Source organism: Marmota flaviventris, chromosome 1 (assembly GCF_047511675.1).
Source record: "Marmota flaviventris isolate mMarFla1 chromosome 1, mMarFla1.hap1, whole genome shotgun sequence".
NCBI lineage: Eukaryota > Metazoa > Chordata > Mammalia > Rodentia > Sciuridae > Marmota > Marmota flaviventris.
In genome coordinates this window covers 107,530,308-107,551,836 of record NC_092498.1, presented here as the reverse complement: position 1 = coordinate 107,551,836, position 21,529 = coordinate 107,530,308, and the positions used below count along the sequence as shown (strand labels likewise).

Sequence of the window (21,529 nt, the reverse complement as noted above, 5' to 3'; positions counted from 1 at the left end):
ATCAGGACTGGGGCAGAAGCAGCATCTGGAGCCAGTGGTGCAGCCAGGGGACTTCAGTATAGGTACAGATACTTCCTGTTAATAAGGAAACACCTTTACAAAATGTCTGCTCTAACGTCTTTCCAAAAAAAGAATTTTCATGCCTTCCAAGAGGAGGGAAGAAAGTAAATGAAGAAGATTCTACAGGGGAGGAGAGTAAAGAAAAAATATGACAAAGCCCTGGGAAGGTTCAGTACACCAATATGCATGTCACTTGTTTAATGGCAGGCCCTCTGTGCCAGACACTGGTGACAGAAGTGGTGACAAAGACCCAGTGCCTGCATAACCCAGTGAGGAAGGTGATGAGCACACAGTATAGTGAGTGCCCACATCATAAGCCAGGAAGCAGAGAGAGAGAGAGGCAAAGAGAGAAAGAGAGGACTGGCAGAATGCCACACTCCCCTTTGAGGGCACACCCCCAATAACCTAAGAGACTCCCTTGAGTCTCCACCTCTAAAAGGCCCACAGCACCTTCTTACAGTGTTACCCTGAGGACAAAGGCTTTACATACCTTTGAGAATTATTATTCCTATGAGACCATTACAGTGGTTTAGGGTTAGAACTTTTCTTACAACAGAGATGCCTCCATGCCTTCTCATAAAAAGCATTTCTAAAAGGCAGCAGAATTCCTACAAAACATAAAACATCATGTTCTACACAATTACTACTCTTGTTCATAGGCCACAATCAAATGCCAAATCACGAGTTAGCACAGCAGGGTTCTGAGAGGGCACCCAGGATGTGGAAATCCAAATTTCCCTGAAAGGCAGTGCCGTTTAAAGTCTGATAATGATGAGAATGACCTCAGCAACACCAAAATGTGTGGAGTGGAAAATTTCAAAATGTTCACAGTGCTCACATCGAGATGCTGCAATTATTTGTAAATGCTCTCAATTTTCTCTATGCTTTCAAAAACAGAATCATTAGCAATATTATCCTTAAATGTCAAGGCTCATGCATGCAGCACAGAAAGCCACCTACATGATCCCTAAATACAGGGCACTATGCACAGTGGACCCCTGACAGCAAGGAGACTCAGCTCACCATTAGTCATTTTCAGTCTTCTCCTCCTTTTGGTTTCCTCTCCATCACTCAGAGACAGGATCCCTGGGTCTTGGTTAGTTGTGGCTGTGTTCATCCTTCCTTAACCATGCATCCTAACTGAGCCTGCCTGGTACAGCCCCATGTGTACCAGGGCTCATGCCCCTTCTATTCCCATCTGGTCTCCTTTAACATTTCTTCTCAGTTGTCTTCAACCACTCCAAACTGTCTTTTTTTCCTTTCCCTGTAACTTCCTTTCAGCCAGAAATACCCTTCCTGGTGCCTGTGTTGCCTACCTATTGAAATTTTAAGGATTTCTAAAAGAACACAACTTTATTAAAAATATAAAATTGCTATACATTTATTATCTTAACTGTTGAACAAAGCATTTTCTTACCCAAGGAGGAATAAAATAATACTTTCACCAATTAAAGAAATGTAATACATATATCATCATCACATTGAGTGCTGTACTACCATGAAAACATTCTTTTGAGGTCAGAAATAAGGGTGTTTATTATCACCACTTCTATTACTGGGCACTTTCAGAAGGATCCAGCCATTGTTATACCACATTAAAGGAATACATCTTTTAGTGTAAGTTTTTGTTTGTTTGTTTGTTTTGTTTTGTTTTGTTTTTTTAGGGATCATTTGAGATCCTGGTCAAGTAAAATGTATAAGAGCAACCTAAGCCAACACCCTCCAGTGAATTATTATGCTACTTTTAATCAACCTATGAGGGTAGTTGCATATGTATCTCTCCCTGAGACACAGCACCTCCTGATGGCAGATCAATTTTCTCATTCCTTTTGAAATCTCTCATTGCTGCCAGCTTGGTGGCTGTGTGTGGGCTATCTTGGGGCCTGATGCAGCACAGAGTGTGAATTAGTGAGTGAATGACAGGCCACATCTTGGGGAACTTCTATTATCTTCAAGAGTTCTTGGGTCCACAGAACCATAAAATATTAGTGAGAGAAGAAACCTTACAGAACACTTGATCCCACCACTTCAATTTATGGGGGAGGAAATAAACTCTGGACTGGAAAAGGATGTAATTTTGGTCCCTGGGTAGAGCACTGAGCAGTGTAACAGAAGTGAAGGCAGAGGCGCCAATGTCTGCCAGCCAAAATGGCAGCAAACTAAGACTTTTGCCTCCCAGCAAACAGGTTGGCCTTAGGAAAAGATGATAATGTATTGCCTGGTCTTCCTTCCATTGCAAGGCTCTGTGGAAAAACACACTCTGGCTTTCTGCCTGGCCCTGGAAGCCTGTCCCTTTTCTATACACAACACCCTCAACTGGTCCCTGCATGGGCATTCTCCAGAGGCCTCAGGATGGATGTGTTCTCCTTGATGAGGTCTTTCTGGGCCTTCCCATGGCCACAGGGCCCTTGTCTCAGCAGCCTCAGGTCACTCTGTGCTCTTCCTGGATCTTGTCTCCAGCTGCAATCATATAGCTCCCTGGTTTCTTGTCTGTTGTTCATCTTGCCCACCAGAACACTATATCTGCAAGCAAGAGCCTTGCCATCCTGTTCACATCTCCAACAGGAGCTGAGTGAATGGAGCACACCCAGCAGCAGGTGTTACCAGGACGATGATCAACCCCCGTGTTAAGGCTGCACTTCACACATGTGGTCTCAGCTCACCCGGGCCAGTAGAGTTGGCCTTACATAACCATAGGTCTTGCTCCACTAATCCAACCAACTGTGAATAAAAAAAATGCTCAAAAACAAAAACAATTGCACCTGAGCAAAGCAATTACAGACTTATTTCTTGACATTATTCCCTATGAAATACAGTATAAATATTAACATAGCATTTACACTGTATTAGATATGATAAGTAATCTACCGATGATTTAAAGTCTACAAGGTGATGTATGTAGGGTATATGCAAATACTATGCCATTTTATGTAAGAAACTTATGCATCCTTAGATTTTGACTCCCACAGTAGGTCCTGGGAACAATTCCCCTTGGATAACAAATCAGTGTCCACAGATGCTTAGTGGAAGACATTGAGCTAGAGTCAAAATAAATGAGTGTTTTCTTTATAACAGAAAGTTCTGTCAGAATTCTAGTGAGAAGGGAAAGTGGTCACTCCTGTTACACAGGCTTTTCAGATAGTCTTAATTATTAAAGGTTTATATTTGGAAAACAGAAAACAGTCAATGCTAAGCCAGAAGATTTCACAATCCAACCACTCAAATGCCAACATTATTGATATATTGTTGTATTTCTCAGCAAGTCTTCTTTTATGCCTTGTTTAGTTGTACTGTTTTATCTATACATCATTTGAAATTTATAAGCTGCTCACACCACATATATCTTATGAAGTTTTAATCTCACCATCATGTACATTCACAAGTCACTAATTTAACAAAAAATAACTATAAGTAAATAGCAGAAAGATCAGTAGAGTAGAGAGAAGGAAAAAGGGAGTGGGAGGAAGGAAGGGGAAGTACTGGGGACCAAATTAGAACCAATTATATTCCATGCTTTTATAATTATGTAAAAATAAATTCTATTGTCATGTCTAGCTAAAAAGAACCAATAAAATAATAAATAAATAAATGACAGTAGGCACATAAGACCTATTAAGACACATTAAGCTCTTAAGACAGTGTAAGTGTAAGTAAGATCATTGTCATGGGAAAATAATGGTTTATAGGAATTCATTATTGTTTACAGTAAATGATTGTTCAAGGAAGCTCCAAAGTTGAGCCAGTTCTTCAAGGAGTCCTTAAAGAAGAAAGCAGATTCACTGAGAAGCCAATTCCATCTTTCATCAATGGTGTTTTGCTATACTAGCTGCTGTGTCTGAATCCTTATCTTTGAAACTACAAGTTGCACTGTACAATAAAATTTTCTACAGTAAAGGAAACATTCTATAATTTTGCACTGTCCAATATGGTAGACAAGGGTGGCAGGTGAAACCTTGAAATGTGGTTCATCACACTAAAAAACTACTTTTTACAATTTTCTATAGTTTTAACTACCTAAAGTTTCAATAGCCACATGTGGCTATTGGCTACCATATTAGATAGAATAGTCATATAAACTCATTTATTCATTTTTTATTTATGACAGTCATCTGGGTATTTAACAAGTTCTCTGAGTATCTACAACATGCCAAGTACCGTGGCCTCTGTGAATCACTGTCAGTTTCCTTCTGATGACTCTGCTACTATGTTTTATTTATTTAAGAACTCTGTTACTAATGAGAGACCACAGGGTATAAAGGAATGAGAGAATTGGGCAGGAGTTGAGACAGGCTATGTGACTGTGGGCTTCCATATCAGGGTCTTCCAAATCATTAAATAAGGGACTGATACTGATGGTCCTACATTTTTCTCCAACACTGCCATTCTTATCCTAGCTGAGAAAAATACCTGGTCTTTCCAGGGAACCAGATGCAGTCAGGGAATGACTTCAGATTTCTTGTAAATATAGCGTGGACATTCCTTTGTAGTGGATGTGGGTTCTATTAGGTTGCTTGTCCTGGCTGAACATGGTGAAGTTCTGCTACAACCACTCTGCAGTCGATATTGCACAGGAAATAGGGGATGCCTACAATGTGCCTTGCCTGGTCTACGTTGGTGGAAAAGATTTCCATAGCTCGTAACTCCTCTACCAAGCGGTGTAGCTACTACTGCATATCCTTATAACTCTTACCTGATCCTTTGACAGGGTTACTTGTAGAAACTCATCTGAGTCCTCACCCAGGGTACTTTTCCCATGTGATCCTGGGATGTATTGCTTTAGGTGTGAGGGAAGATTAACGTTCAAAACATCCATTTTTTTTATAACCAATGTGGAGCCACTGAATCCAGAATGAGGAAACTGACTCGTTAGATACATATTCATGGAACATCTGCTGTGCGTCAGATGCTGAACTAGATCTGTGAATACCGAGATGAATACTCCCATCAGGTTCCATTTTTTTCTTTATTATTTTTATCACTCTTTGAATCACCAATTCACCTTCCCATGCATGAATGAATGGATGATGAATGATTTACATGATTTGAATGTAACTTACTACTGGGCACTAGATGAAATCTCAGCTTTCCATTCTTCTGCAACTGCAGAAAACAAAACTAATGGTGCTTCATTAATAATTCAGCATTTTCAATGTGCATCCTGAACATAGTGCTTTCAGAGGACTCCCTTGGAATCTGTTACCTTGAGATGTGCCACAGGGAACTCCCAGGCCCAGTCAACCCTCGAGCAGTTTTACATCTGCCTCAAAAGATTGTGTTTGTGATACAGAAATATACCTTGAAGATGAAAATGATTATGTATGTTAACATTTTTGTCTAATGGTTTCTTTTTCTTTCTCTTTTCTCCAGGGCTTATCACTGACTACAGGGTAAGTGGACAACTTGTCTCATCAAACTAGGTCCATTATAATCCAAAATGTGAATGGCATGCTGTCCCTCACTCTCCTGAGCAGGATTCCTCTGCAGAGCACCTTCTAATTGGGTCTCAACTGACCAATCAGGTGGGCTCTGTCAGGCACTGGGTGGATCTGCTGAGCTCACTATTCAGGGGTTCCAGGTTAGGTAGAATAACCTTGAATGCACCCTTAGACAGGGGGAAGGAACTTCTGCACCCCTATTCCTCTGGAAGGAAGGCTCTCTCTCCTGAGACAATGCAGCCCCTTCTTTCTTTGTTGCAGTTATGTTGCTGAGGTGGCATCCTGAGGAGTGAGAGAATACACAGATACCAGCAAAGGTGCTCAGACAGAAGGACAGTTATCTCAAATCCTTGCCTCAAATTGCTTTGCTTCTCTCTTCTTTTTATTTGACACAGTGTTCCATAAAGTTTATTTTGAAAATACCGGGTTGTCCTAGCCTTACTCTGGAAAGGTATTTGAAACAATAAATAGAGTTTGGAGACTTATCACGTGAGTAGGAGCTGGGGACACGCAGGAGAAAAGAGGTAGGGTCACAGCATTGGCTGCTTCCCCCTCATGACTTGTACCCAATTCTTTTTGTGTCAACTCAGAGGTGATCTGAGCCGATTCTTTTTGTGGTGGGCTTAAGATGTCATCAAGGCAAGGGCTGAGCTGTCCTGACAGAGGTTATGTGGCTGAACTGTCAGGGCCAGCATGTCTCCAGCTGATAAGCTAGCAGGGGCTGTGCCTCAAAGGCATACCTTTTCCTTTCCTTTTCCTGTAGTAGCTACAAGCTGGGAGTGCAGGGGACCAGGAAGCCTTCCCAAGCCATCATGGTTTATCCTAGGACAGAGTTTTGGTGAAGTTTTCCAGGAACCATCCAGTTGTATGCCAGGGAGAAAGACCAGGGTATATGAGAATAGGGGCATGACAGGGAGATATGAACATGAATGATATCATTGTTTCTTTCAGAGACTGGAAAACCAAACTGAAGACCATCAGAGCCACCAGGCAGGGGAAAGGACTCCCAGGACAGAATGTTGCCCACTGGGCTAGTCAGGGAAGTGAGGGATGACAGAAGTGAACAGGGTGAGGCAGGTCTGTGGACCCACCACTGAATGAGGGCATGAGGAGACAGTGTTAGATCTAAGAGGTGGCTGTTCAGGACATATGGTTTGGCAAAGTCATTTTGCATTCTTTCTGGTTATGAACTGAAGACCAAAGAGGTAAGGATAGCATCATTTGCCCAAAATTTACATGATTATGGGCAAAGTGGGTATCCTTATGCTCATTGCATAGGTGAGGAGATAGAGGTTCAAAAAAGTTAGAGAAATTTCAGAACCCAATTGAAAGAAAAAACATAGGACCCAGGTCACCAGCTCATCCCATTGAGCTGTACCTTTCCCCAAACTATTTGGATGAGGAAACTGCAACTACTGGTACATGTTGGTAGCTTACCAAGAGTGGTTCAGTGTACTGGTTTTTAAATTGTTGATTATAGAGGAAGAATGTCCCAAGAAATAGATGACTAATGTCTGGAGACTCACATCGAAGCACCAGAGGTATAGCTCAGTGGTAGAGTGCTTGCCCATATGCACAAGGCTCTGGGTTCCATCCCCACCACCTCCTAAGAGACAATACAAACTGACTTCCACATGCAGAGTCATTTTGGGTGACCCATGTGAGAAGGTAGAGGGATTTTCTTGCTGATTGCTTCAGTATGTAAGTCAACAATATTCCCTAAGGTGAGGATGGGCTGCTCTGAGTCATACCAGGTGCTGGGCTTGGGGCCAGGAATAAAGTAGCAAACTAGACAGAGTCCCTTTCTACAAAACTTACATTCTAGCAGGAGGTGAGGCTGATTGCACAGGAAATCACAGCCCTCCTGATGAGTTACACTCTAGTCTCATGCAGGTGAAAAGGAGTGGTGGGCGGGGGCATCTCATCCAGGCCTGTGTCAGGCTCAGAGAGGCAGTACAGGCATTAGGGAGTCATGTTTGAATGAGCAAACAATAAAACTGTGCACATTTTCACTCAAGTGTCATAAAAATTACGTTTGCCTTGTTTTTCCTCCAAACGTTGGACTTAAATCACATTTCGATTGTCAGGAGGTTGACTTGGCAAGGGATGGTTTTGGAACGCCACCTCCGTGCTGAACAATGGCAGGGAGCCATTGCTTCACTGGCTGTTAGTTAGTTGTGTGGTGAGAGGTTCCTCTTTTAGATTTTCCAAAAAGGTAAGTTAGCCTAATTCTTCCTGAACCTCCCAACAGCTTGCAGACACATGGTTAAATCACAAACAGCTGTGTGTACGCAGGTACGATTCCAGCTCTGCCACATTCTAGGTTGGTGACATTAGACATCTCATCCTCCGTGCCTGCTTTCCATCCCATAAAGGGAAGATCTGAACCCCTATTCCATAGCACTGTTAGGAAGATGAAATGTGATGAAGTGTGAATACACTTAGCACAGTGTCCTGCATAAAATCAGAGGGAAACCACTGTAATCACTTCTGAGCCTAGCTATTGGGTCCATGTTTCTCTTTGCAACTTGAGAAGCTTTTCCAGTTTGGACATGGCTGCTCTTCATTCATTTTACACACTCTGTAGTCATTCCCACTTAACCACAGTTTCACTTTCTGTGGTTTCAGTTACTCATGATAAAGGGCAATCTGAAACTGTTAAGTACAAAATTCCAGAAATAACAATTCGTAAGTTTGAAATAACTTTTATTACAGCATACTGTTACAATTGTTCTGTTTTATTCTTAGTCATTGTGTTAATCTGTCTCTCTCTGAGGCTAATTTCTAAATTCAACTATCACAGGTGTGCATGTACAGGAAAGAACAGAATATGTAGGGCTCAGTACTATCTGTGGTTTCACACCTCCACTGGGGGTTTTGGAACGTGTCCCCAGTGCATGGCGGGTGACTGTATTTAAAATACACCTATGCCCTTCCACTCAGGAGCCGTGCTGGGCTTAGGCTGAGCTTCTCTGGAGCCCCAGGTGACAGGCAGTCCCAGTGAGTCTGGGGGTCCTTCCTCACCTTATCATGACACCCTGCACCCAGCAGGGGGCCCTCTCTCATTCCTCAAGGAAGAGAAGATACAAAAGAGTTGCCATCAGCATCTTGCTAAGTTCTCATAGAATATTAATGTTTTTTTTTTTAAAAAAGCCATGATATGCTACCAGACGGTCTTCACGAATTGCCCATCCTTCTCTTCCCTGTCCTTTTCCAACTTACTTTGTTACATTTTCAACCTTCCAAGAGTCACACCGGATGCAAAGTGCAGTCAGCCAGGAAAGTCTGAAAATTCAAGGGAAAGCAGAGGGAACACTTCTTTGAGGACCAACACATGGACACATGCTATGTCTTTCAGTAGAGGGGTCTTGGGTGTCACTCCCCTGCAGCCACTGAGATAAGAAAGGAATCAGTATTGGTCTAGAAAACAGTGTCAGGACATCATGGGAAGCATATGGCAGACAAATGTGGGTTTCAGCTTTCTCCATCCCTGCAGACAGAGACACCAGTGCAAAACTCTGCTTGCCCCCACTGGTGGTAAGCTTCCTAGAAATAGGGCCACATCTTTCCTGTTAGCTCGCTGACGAGCCTTTTTCCCAGAACAGTTGTGAACTCAGCAAACATTTGTTGAGTGAAAACAATAATCATCAATGCCTCCCAAGTCAATAATCCCTGTCCTCATTTCCCTCAGAGGAGGTTTGCAAAGGCAGCCTCCCTCTGTGGCCCCCCTGCTCATACCCCAGGATGGAAAATGTGCAGCCAGAGTGGGGTAGACACAGGGAACTAGTTGCCTTTAAGAGAAACAAGCCAACCAGTGGGTTAGAAAGGAAGCACTGATACCCCATATTATATTTTATTTCAGCACTGGCAGATCCCACTGGGTCGAAGATTCCGCTCTTTGAAATTGTGGTTTGTCTTTAGAATGTATGGAGTTAAAGGACTGCAGGCTCATATCCGGAAGGTACTGTCTTCATTCTTTATCTCAGTAATACTATGGAGGGCTTAGGGGACTTAGAAATGAATTCAGATGTCTTAGTAAGTAAATACAAGCACGCATTACTTAACAACGTGGATAGGTTGTGAGAAATGCATCATTAGGTGGTTTTGTCATTGTGCCAACATCATAGAATGTACTCGCACAAACTAGGATGACTAGGACCATATTGGAAGATACAGTCCATGGGGACCACCATGGCACATGTGGTCCATTGTTGACTGAAATGTCACTACACAGATTGGGGCTGTATATGGTAAAGGATGCAAACTGTACTTTGGGTTGTCGAATGCACAATTATGGATCTTTGAGGACACCTCTATTAGGATTACAGGTTATCAGCTCCAGGGTGATGATTGTTTTAGTTAGCCTTTATACTGCTGTGACTAAAAGACCTGACCAGAACAATTGTAGAGGAGGAAACGTTTATTTGAGAGCTGATGGTTGGTTTCAGAGGGCTCAGAACATAGACAGCCAGCTCTATTCCTTCAGGACTCAAAGTGACGCTGAACATCATGGTAAAAGAGTATGGAGGGAAGCAGCTCACATGATGATCAGAAAGGGAGGGGGAGAGAGAAAGAGAGATATCTTATCAGACACAAATAATATATACCCCAAAACCATACGCCCATTGCCCCACCTCCCCACCTGCCTTCAGTGACCACTCAATTAATCCCATCAGGTGATTAATTCACTGATTGGGTTAAGGCTCTCACAACCCAATCATTTCTCCTCCAAACCTTCTTGCCGTGTCTCACACATCAGCTTTTGGGGGACATCTCACATTCAAAACATAACAATGGTCAAAGTAAAAACATTATGTAGGTTGTACTTTTGGCACAGTGAGTTTCAGTGAGCAAAGAAGCAAAAGTGAGAATATAATGTGTTTTTCTTCAGAAGATTGCCAAAATAGGAGAATTTTAGAGTTGGTGTGGAATAGATACCATCTACACCAATTGTTCTCAAACACAGTTCCTGACCTACAGTGCCAGTGGCCTACGGCAGGTCCCAGCAACCTGCTTTAACAAGCAGTCTAGTCACATAATATGCACTTAAATTTGACAACCACTGATCTACTTCAAATCCCACTACTCTACCATTTTTGTTCATCAGCTGGGGAAACCGAGGCCTGAATATGAACCAGGACTTGCCTAAGGCCCACCCAGTTTGCCAGATGCAGGAGGCATGCTGACTTCAAGCTGGGTCCTTCCTTCTTCTGATCCTTTCTAAGCCAAGGCCTCATCCTGATGGTCAAAAGTCCCCAGGCTTCACAGGAAAGGCATGCCTGTAGTTTCTAACCCTAATGATATGACAATGCTTAACTTTAAGTCCTGGTGCTGCTGCATCACCAACTGTGCAGCTAAGGGCAGGGGTCAGATATGTTAGGGTCCTCCCTGTGACAGAGATGCAGAAATGCATCTATTTTCAAGCATTTGCTAAATGCTTGAAGCCACAAACTGGTACCTGTCTGCTTCAAGCCCATTCTAAGAAAATTTATGGAGCATCAAGCACTATGAGAGTCTATCTGGTTAAAAAAAAAACTAGAAAAGGAACATGTGTATGAATTTATAAATAATGTATCTTATGTTCTTAATTGAGAAAAGTAGCAGGAGAATTGAATTCAAATTATTTGGAGAAAGAAGGCTAAAACATTAGTGGCTTATCTATCCACAATGATTTCATCCATAAGCTCAAGGACAATGAGCTGTGATTATGCTGCCTCATGTTATAAACACATCACGCCTCTTTTTGAAAGGATTCCCAGTCCTACCTTAGCAGGAATGTGGGAAAGGGCTGGATCAAAACCTCCTCCCTAGGCAGGAGCCTGCTTTGGGGATACCTGAGTCCAAAGTCTTTGGCGCCCTCTGGTGGTCATAAGAGGGATTGCTTATTTCCCAGCAAGCTTTGGTCCAGAACTTGCGCAGAGCTCCTCTGGTGCATTTACCACGTGATGGTGACCAGAAGCGCGCTGGATGCTCAAGGTTCTGGATGAAGGACAACTCCTAATCCGCGAGAGGTTTTTCTCCATGGATCACAGATAATTCGAATCAGTTTTTGAGTTCTTAACATCTAGGAGTTAAATCAGGTTGACATCAACCTTATTCAGTGACAGGAAGGCAGCTCTTGAATGTGATGGTGTATGTGTGGTTTCTGTGTCTCTGGGGCAAGCACCATGGAACTAGAGCCACACCAACCGCAGAACTGAAAGTCTCATATTAGCTGCATTCGAATCCTAGCTCCGAAGGCATGGCAATAGGATATTGGGCATGTTAACTCTCTGACCCTGTTTCCTGAACTGGAAAATGGGTATAAACCAGTATCCATCACTATGTTGTGAGTTGTCATGAGGAAGAAGTGGTAGATGAAGGTTAGCCTTTATATCTTCTACAGTGTTCCAGCACCTCTTTGCAATTTTGTTATAAAATTATAAAAGACAGATTTTTCAGGGGCAAGGGTGTAGAAATAGCCCCATGAACAGAAGAAAATGGTGTTATTTTTTTTTTCTGAGGACATTAAGCCTTTCTTCATAGTAATGAATGAGTTTCTTTGGGAACAGCTGGTGAGGGGACAGCACAAACACTTGAAGAAAATTGCAGAGAGTATGTAAATGAATTATGGATGTGCAGTTTAATAGGGTTTTCTAGATGGTTAAGTTTTGAATTCAGTGATGATGAGAAACTCAAGCACCTTTCCCCCTCTCTCTCTCTCAAGCACGTCCAGCTGGCTCAAAAGTTTGAGTCTTTGGTGCGCCAGGATTCCCGCTTTGAGATCTGTGCAGAAGTCACTCTGGGGCTAGTCTGCTTCCGGCTAAAGGTTTGTTTATGTCTATCATCGACCTCATCATTTTCTTTGAATGGGACAGAGGGGCAAGTCCCATTCTGACCTCCACACTCAGATGTCTTCATCAGCAGCGTCCCAGGAACACTGAACAAAAACCATGGTATTTAGCCCACAGCCCTGAGGAAATCTGGCTTCCTGGGAGGCCCTGCCCAGATTGTCCTGCATGGACCATTGATGTTCAGCTTTCTTGGAGACATACTTGTAGACTTCTTGCTCCTTAGTCCTAGATTTCTCCCTATCTTTTCCATCCCCAAGACTCTGTCCCACCACTGAAATTCTCTACGGGACGCCCATCTGTGGCCTCACTAACTTGAGCTTCTCTGTGGAAGCATGGGCCCCATCTGGGAGCTGGTTAGAAAAGTAAATCTCCCCAACCTAGCCACCCTGACTCCATATCTCAACAAGACCCCACACAGGAGGGTGAGGTATTCCAGGCTGTGTGTTCCATGTGCATTCACTAGGTGAAGGAGTCTGGTCCTGGGGAGTCAAGATGAAAGTCATCTTGTTGAGATTCTTGATAATATTTCTCAAAAGGACCTATGGCGTACTGCATGCATACCCCATTAATCTTTGTGGTGTAAATGAAGTCAGATGAGAATTAACAACCAACTCTCGGACATCTACAGAGATGGCTTTTAGTACAATGAGAGGATTTTATTGTCACTGTTTCAGTGCTGGGGATCCAACCCAGGTCCACACACACACACACACACACACACACACAGACAAATGCTCTATTACTGAGCTAAACCCCTAGCTCCCTTACCCTTTGGGTTTTGCTGTGTTTCCCAGCTGGTGGGGAATTTGAAATCTTCCTAAGTAATTGGGAGGTACATGCTACCACGTTTTACTGGCGTATAGTTTCTGAATCAGTTTGAGGTCTTCCCATAAGGCCTCCTATTTCCAATCACAGACAGAAATCAGGAACAGGAACAGACTGGGTTGTGTCATTGTCATGGTACTGTCACTCAAAGTGTGGCACTGCCCCTCCATGTATTGTCTCCTTTCCCTCACCTGATTCTTGGAGCTTTGCAGTGAGGATGAGATCCAGGTATGGAAAAGTCCGGAGGCAGCAGGACTAGAGGGGCCTTATAACAAGAGAGAAGCCTTGGGTGATGGTGTCCAGAACATGGTTATGCAGATGACATGATGTGGCAGTTCCATCAAAGTTGGGGACTGGCATTTTGCTCAGACTTGTCTGCCCCCAAGTGGTTGCATTGTTTTTATTGCCAGTATTCTTGCAGGAACTTTTTATTTTAATTTTTATGATTTATTGAGATGTAATTCACTTAAATTGCCCATTTGTGTGATTTCTACTGTATTCACAGGGCTGTGCAGACATCACTAATTTTAGAGCATCTTCACCCTAAAAAACAAAACTCTCACCCATGAGCACTCATCCTCCATTCCCCAGCTTAGGTTGATTAATCTGATCTCTGTCTCTAGACATTTGCCTATTCCAGACATTCATATAAATGGACTTTTAAATATACGTTGGCTTTTGCCACTGACTTCTTTCAGTTAGCATAATGTTGTCAAGGTTAAGACTTTCATTCTAGTGGCATAATTTACTAATTATGCCAAACCTATCTGTGCCTTAGTCCTTTCTTCTCAAGTGAACTGTAATGTGTGTGGCTCTTACATGCAGGAAACTCAGGGAAGTTTTCAGTTAACAAGCTGCTTCCATCCCATGAATCTGGTTTCTTCTTGAAGAAGCACGTTAGTTAAACGTTATGGTTCATTTTTCTGCCACTGTAACTATTATATTCTCATTATTTTCTCCTCATCCTATTCCTCTCCAGTAGGAGTTTCAAGTCCTCCACATCACTTACTACCTTAACATACACTTGGCTCTTTATTTAAGCTGAAGCATGTGATGTTGTGATTGTGTAACTGATTCTCTTTCCCTCCATCCTTACCCTGGTCAGTCTCCTCCTCTGTCTCATTCAGCTATTTTTGTCTTTGTTTCACCTCTGACCATTTTTCCTGTTTGCCATCTTGCCTTTACTTACACATATCTAGTCCAATTCATTTGGAAATTGCAAGCAATTTTTTTCCCTAAATCATTTGCCTTCTTTTCTGCACTATATAAATTTCAGACTCATACTTAATCTCTTTAATAAAATTCCATTCCCTTGGTATCAATTTTTTTCTTTCCTTCCTCCCTCCCTTCTTTCCTTCTTTTTGTTCTCCACCTTGAATTTGTCTACCTGGTATACAAGGCAGCAATTTCTCTATTGTCTGTGGCCCCTTCACTGTGCACTTGGGCTCTGAAGGCAGCCACATTCTAGCTCATAGCCAGAGTCGTGGTGGATTTGTCCAAGGCCAAAGCCATTTTCCAGTATTGAGCAGGTGTTCAGCTAGAGTGGACTGCCAAGTAGACTGGGCACTTCCCTCCTCCCTCTTCTTCTTTCTCTGGACTTTGAAGAAAGGGCCAGAAGAAGTAGCACAAGTCTAAAAGGGTCATATGACTAAGATGCAATGCTCTACATCCAGCCCTTTCTATTTTCCACTTAGAGGAAGGGGGGCCACTATGAGAAAACTAGACAGAGGCAGAAACTAGAAAGGGCAAAGAAGAGCCTTAAGCCTGGCTGGCTGAGTGCACCAGCGGTTAGTAGGGGAAGCACTGACTTCCCATGTACTGTTTGATACAGACCTCTCAGCCCTGATTAGTAAGCAGGAGCTGTGCACGTGGCCCCTGGCCCCCAAGCTGGTTAGCTGTTCTCTTCCTAAGGGGCTGTGTGGAGGCCACCAATGATCCCTCGATCCTGTGGTTCATGGACATCTTCCCAGATTTGAACAATAGCTTGACTATTGTGCTTCATTTTCTCTGTTGTTGAGATTTTCTCTGTGTTTCAGTACGAATTTAGACTCCCACTCTGGTGCTATTCAGAATCCTCAGGCATGTTGTTTAAACTCATTCATTTGAAATCAATTAAAAAAAATAAAGATATAGGTCAAAAACAATAGTTATAAAATTAATAGGGCTTACTAATTTTAATAAAATTTTATATTATATATGCAGATTAAAAAAAGCAAAACTCATTCATTTGTAGATGACATCTCTAGGGATCTTCATTTTTCTTAAACAAACTTGGACCATATGAGGGTCATCTTTTGGGGGGGTGGGAGGTACTGGGGATTTAACTCAGGGGCCACTGAACCACATTTCCAGCCCTATTTTTTATATATATATTATTTAGAGATAGGGTCTCACCGAGTTGCGTAGCTCCTCCCTTTTGCTGAGGCTGGCTTTGAACTTGCTATCTTCCTGCCTCAGCCACCTGAGCCGCTGGGATTACAGGTATGTGCCACCCCGCCCAGTGGGGGGGTGGGGTCATCTTTAGACAGTACATTAGAACTTGGAGGAATGATTTTTGTGAGGAGAGGAGATGGTCTTTTAGCCTGTGTTACTATTATTTTATGGAACTTAAAAACACTGTAAATGAAAGGTGGATTGGGAAGGTCTTTTTCACCGGGCATCCTAGTCTTACCAGACTTGGTGTTACCCAATGATGAGATGAGTTGAATTTTAGGGACCTCAGAGGAGTGAACGTAGTTTTTTCCCTTCGAATCCCTCCCTCCAGGGTTCCAACCAACTGAATGAAGCTCTTCTGCAAAGAATAAACAATGCCAAAAAAATCCACTTGGTTCCGTGTCACCTCCGAGACAAGTTCGTGCTGCGTTTTGCCATCTGCTCTAGCATGGTGGAATCTGCCCACGTGCAATTTGCCTGGGAGCACATCAGAGAGCTGGGGGAAGACGTGCTGAGAGCAGAGAAGGAGTGAAAGTGAAGCCCGCTGCAGGTAAGCCACGTGTGCCAGGAACATCCTGTCCTCCTGGAGTCAGGGTCAGAGTGGGGATCCCCGACTGGCTCAGTTCTGGCTCTGCCCCTCAGCGCTGCTGTGGACCGAATTTTCTCTTTGGTAAAGTCAGAGAAAATTCTATCATGCTTGGTCCAGAGGAGTGGAAAGAGTGCTATCTGTAATGATTCTCTACAGATTTTTGGTTATTTATTTTAAATGAGAACATCGTTTTCTATCATTCTTTCCCTTCAGATTTCCCCAGTTAATTAAGCTAACTTGCTATCATAATGAGCTTACATATCAAACTGGCAAGCTTTAGATAAATGAAAACAATAAAACAGGAATTTCATGTGAGTGATAATTTACTGTCAGGAAGGACCCAGGTCTTGATGGTTTAGAGAAAGAGCCTATTTAGACGACTGGGCTTCTTGGTAATAATGAGGGGTTTTAACTACATCAATTAAGCCCTGCAGAGAGCACACAGGTAACTCATAAGGACAATGTTTTAAGCAAACGCAGCACTGGCAACAGGAAGACTATTTAAAATTATATGTGTGGGAGTTAAAACAATCTTAAACGACTTCATTAGATTATTTTAAGAATATCATTCAGAAAGGGAAGGTACTGGAGAATGAAATCAACCAAATTATGTTATGTGCATGTACAAATATGGCATAATGAATTCCACTATTATATATGATTTTAATGCACCAATTTAAAAAACAAGAACACACCCAACAGCAGCCCTCCCCACCAAGAATGTCATTCAATTGGAATTTTCTACTTTTTTCTGTGTCTATCATTTCTTTCTTTTTGCCCCATTTGGGGGAAGGGTAGTAGACCCCCCTAACCTCTGCTTGTCTTTGTCTCTCTCCTCTTCATTTCTCCATTGACCTCATTCATAACCCATCATAGATGCAGAACATAGGGGTATAGTGTAATTTATTTGACCAATTGCATGCAACTTTATCTTCCTTGCTCCTAATTTTAATTGAGAATTCCTGAAATATAGTGCTTAAAAAATCCAATAATAAAATTGTATTTTATTACATGAGTGAACAGCCTATGGATGGTCGATTTCAGTAAGGTTAGGCCAAAGAAACCACCTTCTCAGTGGAAATATGCCCAGTAATACAAGGCCCTTTTCCTGGTGTGGTAAGGGCCTTCCTCCACGCCTAAATTAAGAGACCTCCCTCCCCAGAACAACTCGATCATACATCCAATATCTCTGGAAGTTATCAGGAAGAAGCTCATACTTTGATAGTATTCCATTGCTCTAAGCATATGTTAGTATACACAAAACAAGCAACCCTACAAGCAAGTACTACTGATTAGCCTTTCTGCAAACCTATAATTGCAGATATCTAACAAGTATCTATTATGTCAGAATCTTATTCCCATATGCTCAAAATGATACACAGAGAGACTATAGCTCTGGAAAATAACGTGGGGAGACTGTAGCTCACAGGCATATTTTCAATAGAAATCATAATTCCTGTGGTGTCATTATTTGCTGCAGATTCAAAAGGTAAAAATAAGCTTCAATTTTCTTAACAAATATATAGAGGATACCATAGTAAAGTATAATGCATGTATATTGTTTTGACCAGATTAATTGGAATAATGAAAATCTTAACACCTTGGATTTACTTGTAACTACTTGATGTTGTCATATCATTTTTAGGTAATCACAGTTCTAAGAGAAAGTAGGAGCTGTTTCTATTTTACAGAGGGTGGGAAATTAGAAAGTCTATTTGATGTTGATAAAATTTGTCAGTTTGTTAATAAAAGTTCCTTTCTTTCAATTCAAACTATTTTACATTTACAATTGACCTCCTTCACTGGAGAAATAGTATGCAAATTTTTATTCTTTATTTTCTTAATGTAGCCATATGCTCATTGTATTTTTTTTCTATAGAGATGAAAAGTTGAAAGGACATATATCTGAAAACTGAAATAAGAAGAAAATAAATATCATCCTGATTCTGTGGAACTGAGTCTGTATGTGATCTCCCATGTCTGCTCCAAAGTTAACCAGACACCTGTCATTATGTCTTTTAACATTAATCAAAGTTAATCAGACCTGTCATAGCGTCTCATCAGTGAACAAATATTTACTATATGGAAAGTTTATCTCAGTGACTACAGTTTTCATTTCTTATTTAACTATGGTTTTTCATGATTAAAAATCATAAGTTTTCATGCTTTTGAATCAATCAGTGTGGCAAAAGAGGCTTATTGAAATATTTTCCAGGGCAGTCTATGATCATAACTAGAGATTATACCTGTGCTCCTAAATTATCCTGTCATGTGACTAAATGCTTAATAAACAGTTGATGTGAAATGCTAATTGTGGTGGGTAATCATCTTGTTCTACATTATATCAATGGAATCTTTTGATATAAACTTATTCTTTCAACTAGCCCAAAACAGCATTCTTGGATATTATCAAATTCATTCATTTTTTCAAACATATGTTATTGAGAGCCTTGTATGCATTAAAAAAAATCTATTCTAGATGCATTCAAAAGCACATCTTACTTGGAGATGACTTCAACTTCTAGGGAAATAAATTCAGAACACTAGACAACCTGGATTCAAACAATGAGCTCAAGAGTTATATGACTTTCTGGGCCATGGCTTTCTTGTCTGATGAATCCATCTGCTATATTGTATCATGACTAATAAGCAATGGAAGAGCACCCATAGAAACATAAATTCTAATAAGGATGTGGTATTTATTGAAATAAGTTCCTATCTTTATTTGGAACCATTTTTCTTTTAGAAACGTGTTGTTATTCTAAGGTTAGTTATTATCCTCTAGATAATAACTGATAACTATGTAAAGTAATTGAATGATATGATCTGTTATTCCTAAATCTGGAAATTCACCAGATGCTATGTAGTTCTCCATCTGATTTTGGGAGGATATTTGTTCATCAGTGAACCAGATCTGAGTTCTGTCATGGGGTGGGGACATGGGATGGTCCATTAGGCTCCACTGGGGTTATATGTGGTAGAGTGTGTGTGGGTGTGGAGACCTCAGATCATTGAGTTGAGGCCGGAGCACCTAAATTTTACAATGAGATGTTTTTGCACCTGAGTGTGTCCTTGTGTTAAGATTACTGTAGCCTGGCAAGATTGCTATAGCCTGGCACAGTGATACACACCTATAATTCCAGTGGTTCTGGAGGCTGAGGCAGAAGAATCACAAGTTCAAGACCAGTCCCAGCAATTTAGCAAGGCTCTAAACATATTAGCAAGATCCTGTCTCAAAATAAAAAATAAAAAGGGCTGGGAACATGGCTCAGTGGTAAGGCTATAAGACTCCAAGATGAGCCACTAGTCACTGTTATTAGCCTTCAGATTTTTGCAGCAGCTCCATCCAGCCTGGATCATAAATATACTTTGGGAAGATGGCTGAGACCTAAATTCAAGACAGGGGCCTAGGCAGAAGTAGCACTAGAGATATTGCACAGATGGAAGGCAGGAGATTAGCTGTCTTCCAACTTTAATTTGGAAAGCCTTCTCTGTAGCTCCAAAGAGTGACTGATAAAAAGACAGGTCTATTAAACATGAAGAAAAACTTAAAAGTCAACCCATCAGCAAATGAAATATGTTTTCTTATAGGGGAGAGAATTCTCCACCATTGTGGAGACTCAAGTTGAGATGGGGAAAATCAAGGTTTGGGAAGTGGTAAGGAACATTCTTGCATGAGACAGAAGTTGGACTAGAAAGTAGGCAACCTTCTATGTAAGCCCTCTCTTATGCCTGAGATTCTGATATTCTGTGAAAATAAAAGAGAATTTGGCTACATTATTAAATAGCAAGATTAAGGAGCTTAAAATGTGGAAAAACTACAACAAGGTAGGTTAGTTTTCAGTACTAACCTCTAATCAGGGAAACCTCCATGTTACAAAGGGATGGCTTCAACATAATAACAACCCCAACACATAGGCAGTGCTAACTGGGGCCCAGGCAATGGTCTAAGTGCTATTTAGGCACTGACTATGTTTATTCCCAGCAACACTTGGTAGTGACTGGTGAGCTGCAGAGTAGGCACTTGAACCCTGGAAAATCAACCCCACAGGCCCTATGATCCTGTCCCTTTACAATTCCTCTGGTGCTATAAGAAGAGGTATTAGTTTCCTGGAGCTAATAACAAAGTACCACAATCTTGGAGTCTTTAAACAAGAAAAAATTATTCTCTTACAGTTCTGGAGACTAGAAGCCCCAAATTAAGGTGTCACCAGGCCACTTCACCTCCAGGTCCAACTTCTGGTAACCCCAGACATTCACTGGCTTCTGAGGAATCACTCCAATCTGCTTGTGCCTGCCATCTTCCCTCTGTGTATCTCTTCCTTGTGTTTATAAGAACACCAATTGGATGACTGACTTCCCTAATCCAGTATGACCTCATCTTAACTTGTTTAAGACTCTTTAAAGACACTATTTGCAAATAAGGTCAGATATACAGATATTAGGGGTTAAGATTTCAACATAACTGTGTGGGGGACACAATTCAACCCATAACATATCAAACTAGAAGCACCTAAGAGGACAGACTCAGGTTGGTAGCATGGTTCTGGAGGAAAATAACCAAAGTAGATTGTTCCTTCCCACTCTGCCCTGCCCCATATCAGGTGTTAAGTAAAAATATAGGAGACCATTATTTTGGGCTGAGCTCCTTCACTAAGCCCCAACAGACCAGACCAAACCAAAATGGAGTCACTCATGCCAAGTGCTCTGTAATCAAACTGAAACTTTAAAGAAAGAGGATCCCCAAACAGACCAGTTCTTCCTGGAAACAGGATATTTACGGAAACTAACTGGAGAGAACTCAGTTTACCTGAGTCAGCAGAATAAGCAAGTCCCTCTACTATAACCCTTACTTGAAAAGTAACTTGACATAACCTGAGGTTAACCCATCAGTTCTTTTTCTATTGTCCTGCTTCCCTATTCTGACCTTACAAAATCCACCCTTCTGCTTTTGCCCAATGGAAGCACTCATTGTGCCTCTGGCTCAACGTGCCTCTAATTCATGAACTGCAAATAAAAGCTAGTTAGAACTTCGGTTAAATTTGTGGGCATTCTGTCTTCTGACATAGGGAAAGGTACCACCTCCCAACTCATGGGTTCTGTTTAAGATGGTGATGCCAGGTATAGCCTCTTCGTATCCCTTTATGATTTTCTGTGCTGCTGATGAAAATCTCTCACTAGAATTGTGAATTTCCTCTACTCCAGGGCAGCATGTCTTCTTTATTGGAGGGCTAAATACTGTCTCTTAATCCTCATTCTGCCTTCTTCCTCACCACAGAATTAGGAAGCTGAAAGGTTTGGGTTATCATTGGGAATCTAGCTACATTCAGGGAATCCCACAGAAAAGGAACTAG

At 41.7% G+C, this 21,529-nt stretch overlaps 1 protein-coding gene across 1 annotated transcript in view; it reads left to right on the top strand.

Annotated features, from left to right (window-relative positions):
* Window positions 1-18,436, top strand: part of Ddc (dopa decarboxylase) — an 80,046-nt gene extending 61,610 nt beyond the window's left edge. Inside the window, exons 10-14 of the mRNA XM_027953369.2 lie at window positions 5,428-5,447; window positions 9,358-9,456; window positions 12,202-12,303; window positions 15,918-16,136; window positions 18,055-18,436. Coding sequence (XP_027809170.2) covers window positions 5,428-5,447; window positions 9,358-9,456; window positions 12,202-12,303; window positions 15,918-16,118 — 422 coding nt within the window. The 3' untranslated portion in view covers window positions 16,119-16,136; window positions 18,055-18,436. The remainder of the gene's footprint in view (window positions 1-5,427; window positions 5,448-9,357; window positions 9,457-12,201; window positions 12,304-15,917; window positions 16,137-18,054) is intronic.
* The last annotated feature ends 3,093 nt before the right edge of the window (window positions 18,437-21,529 follow it).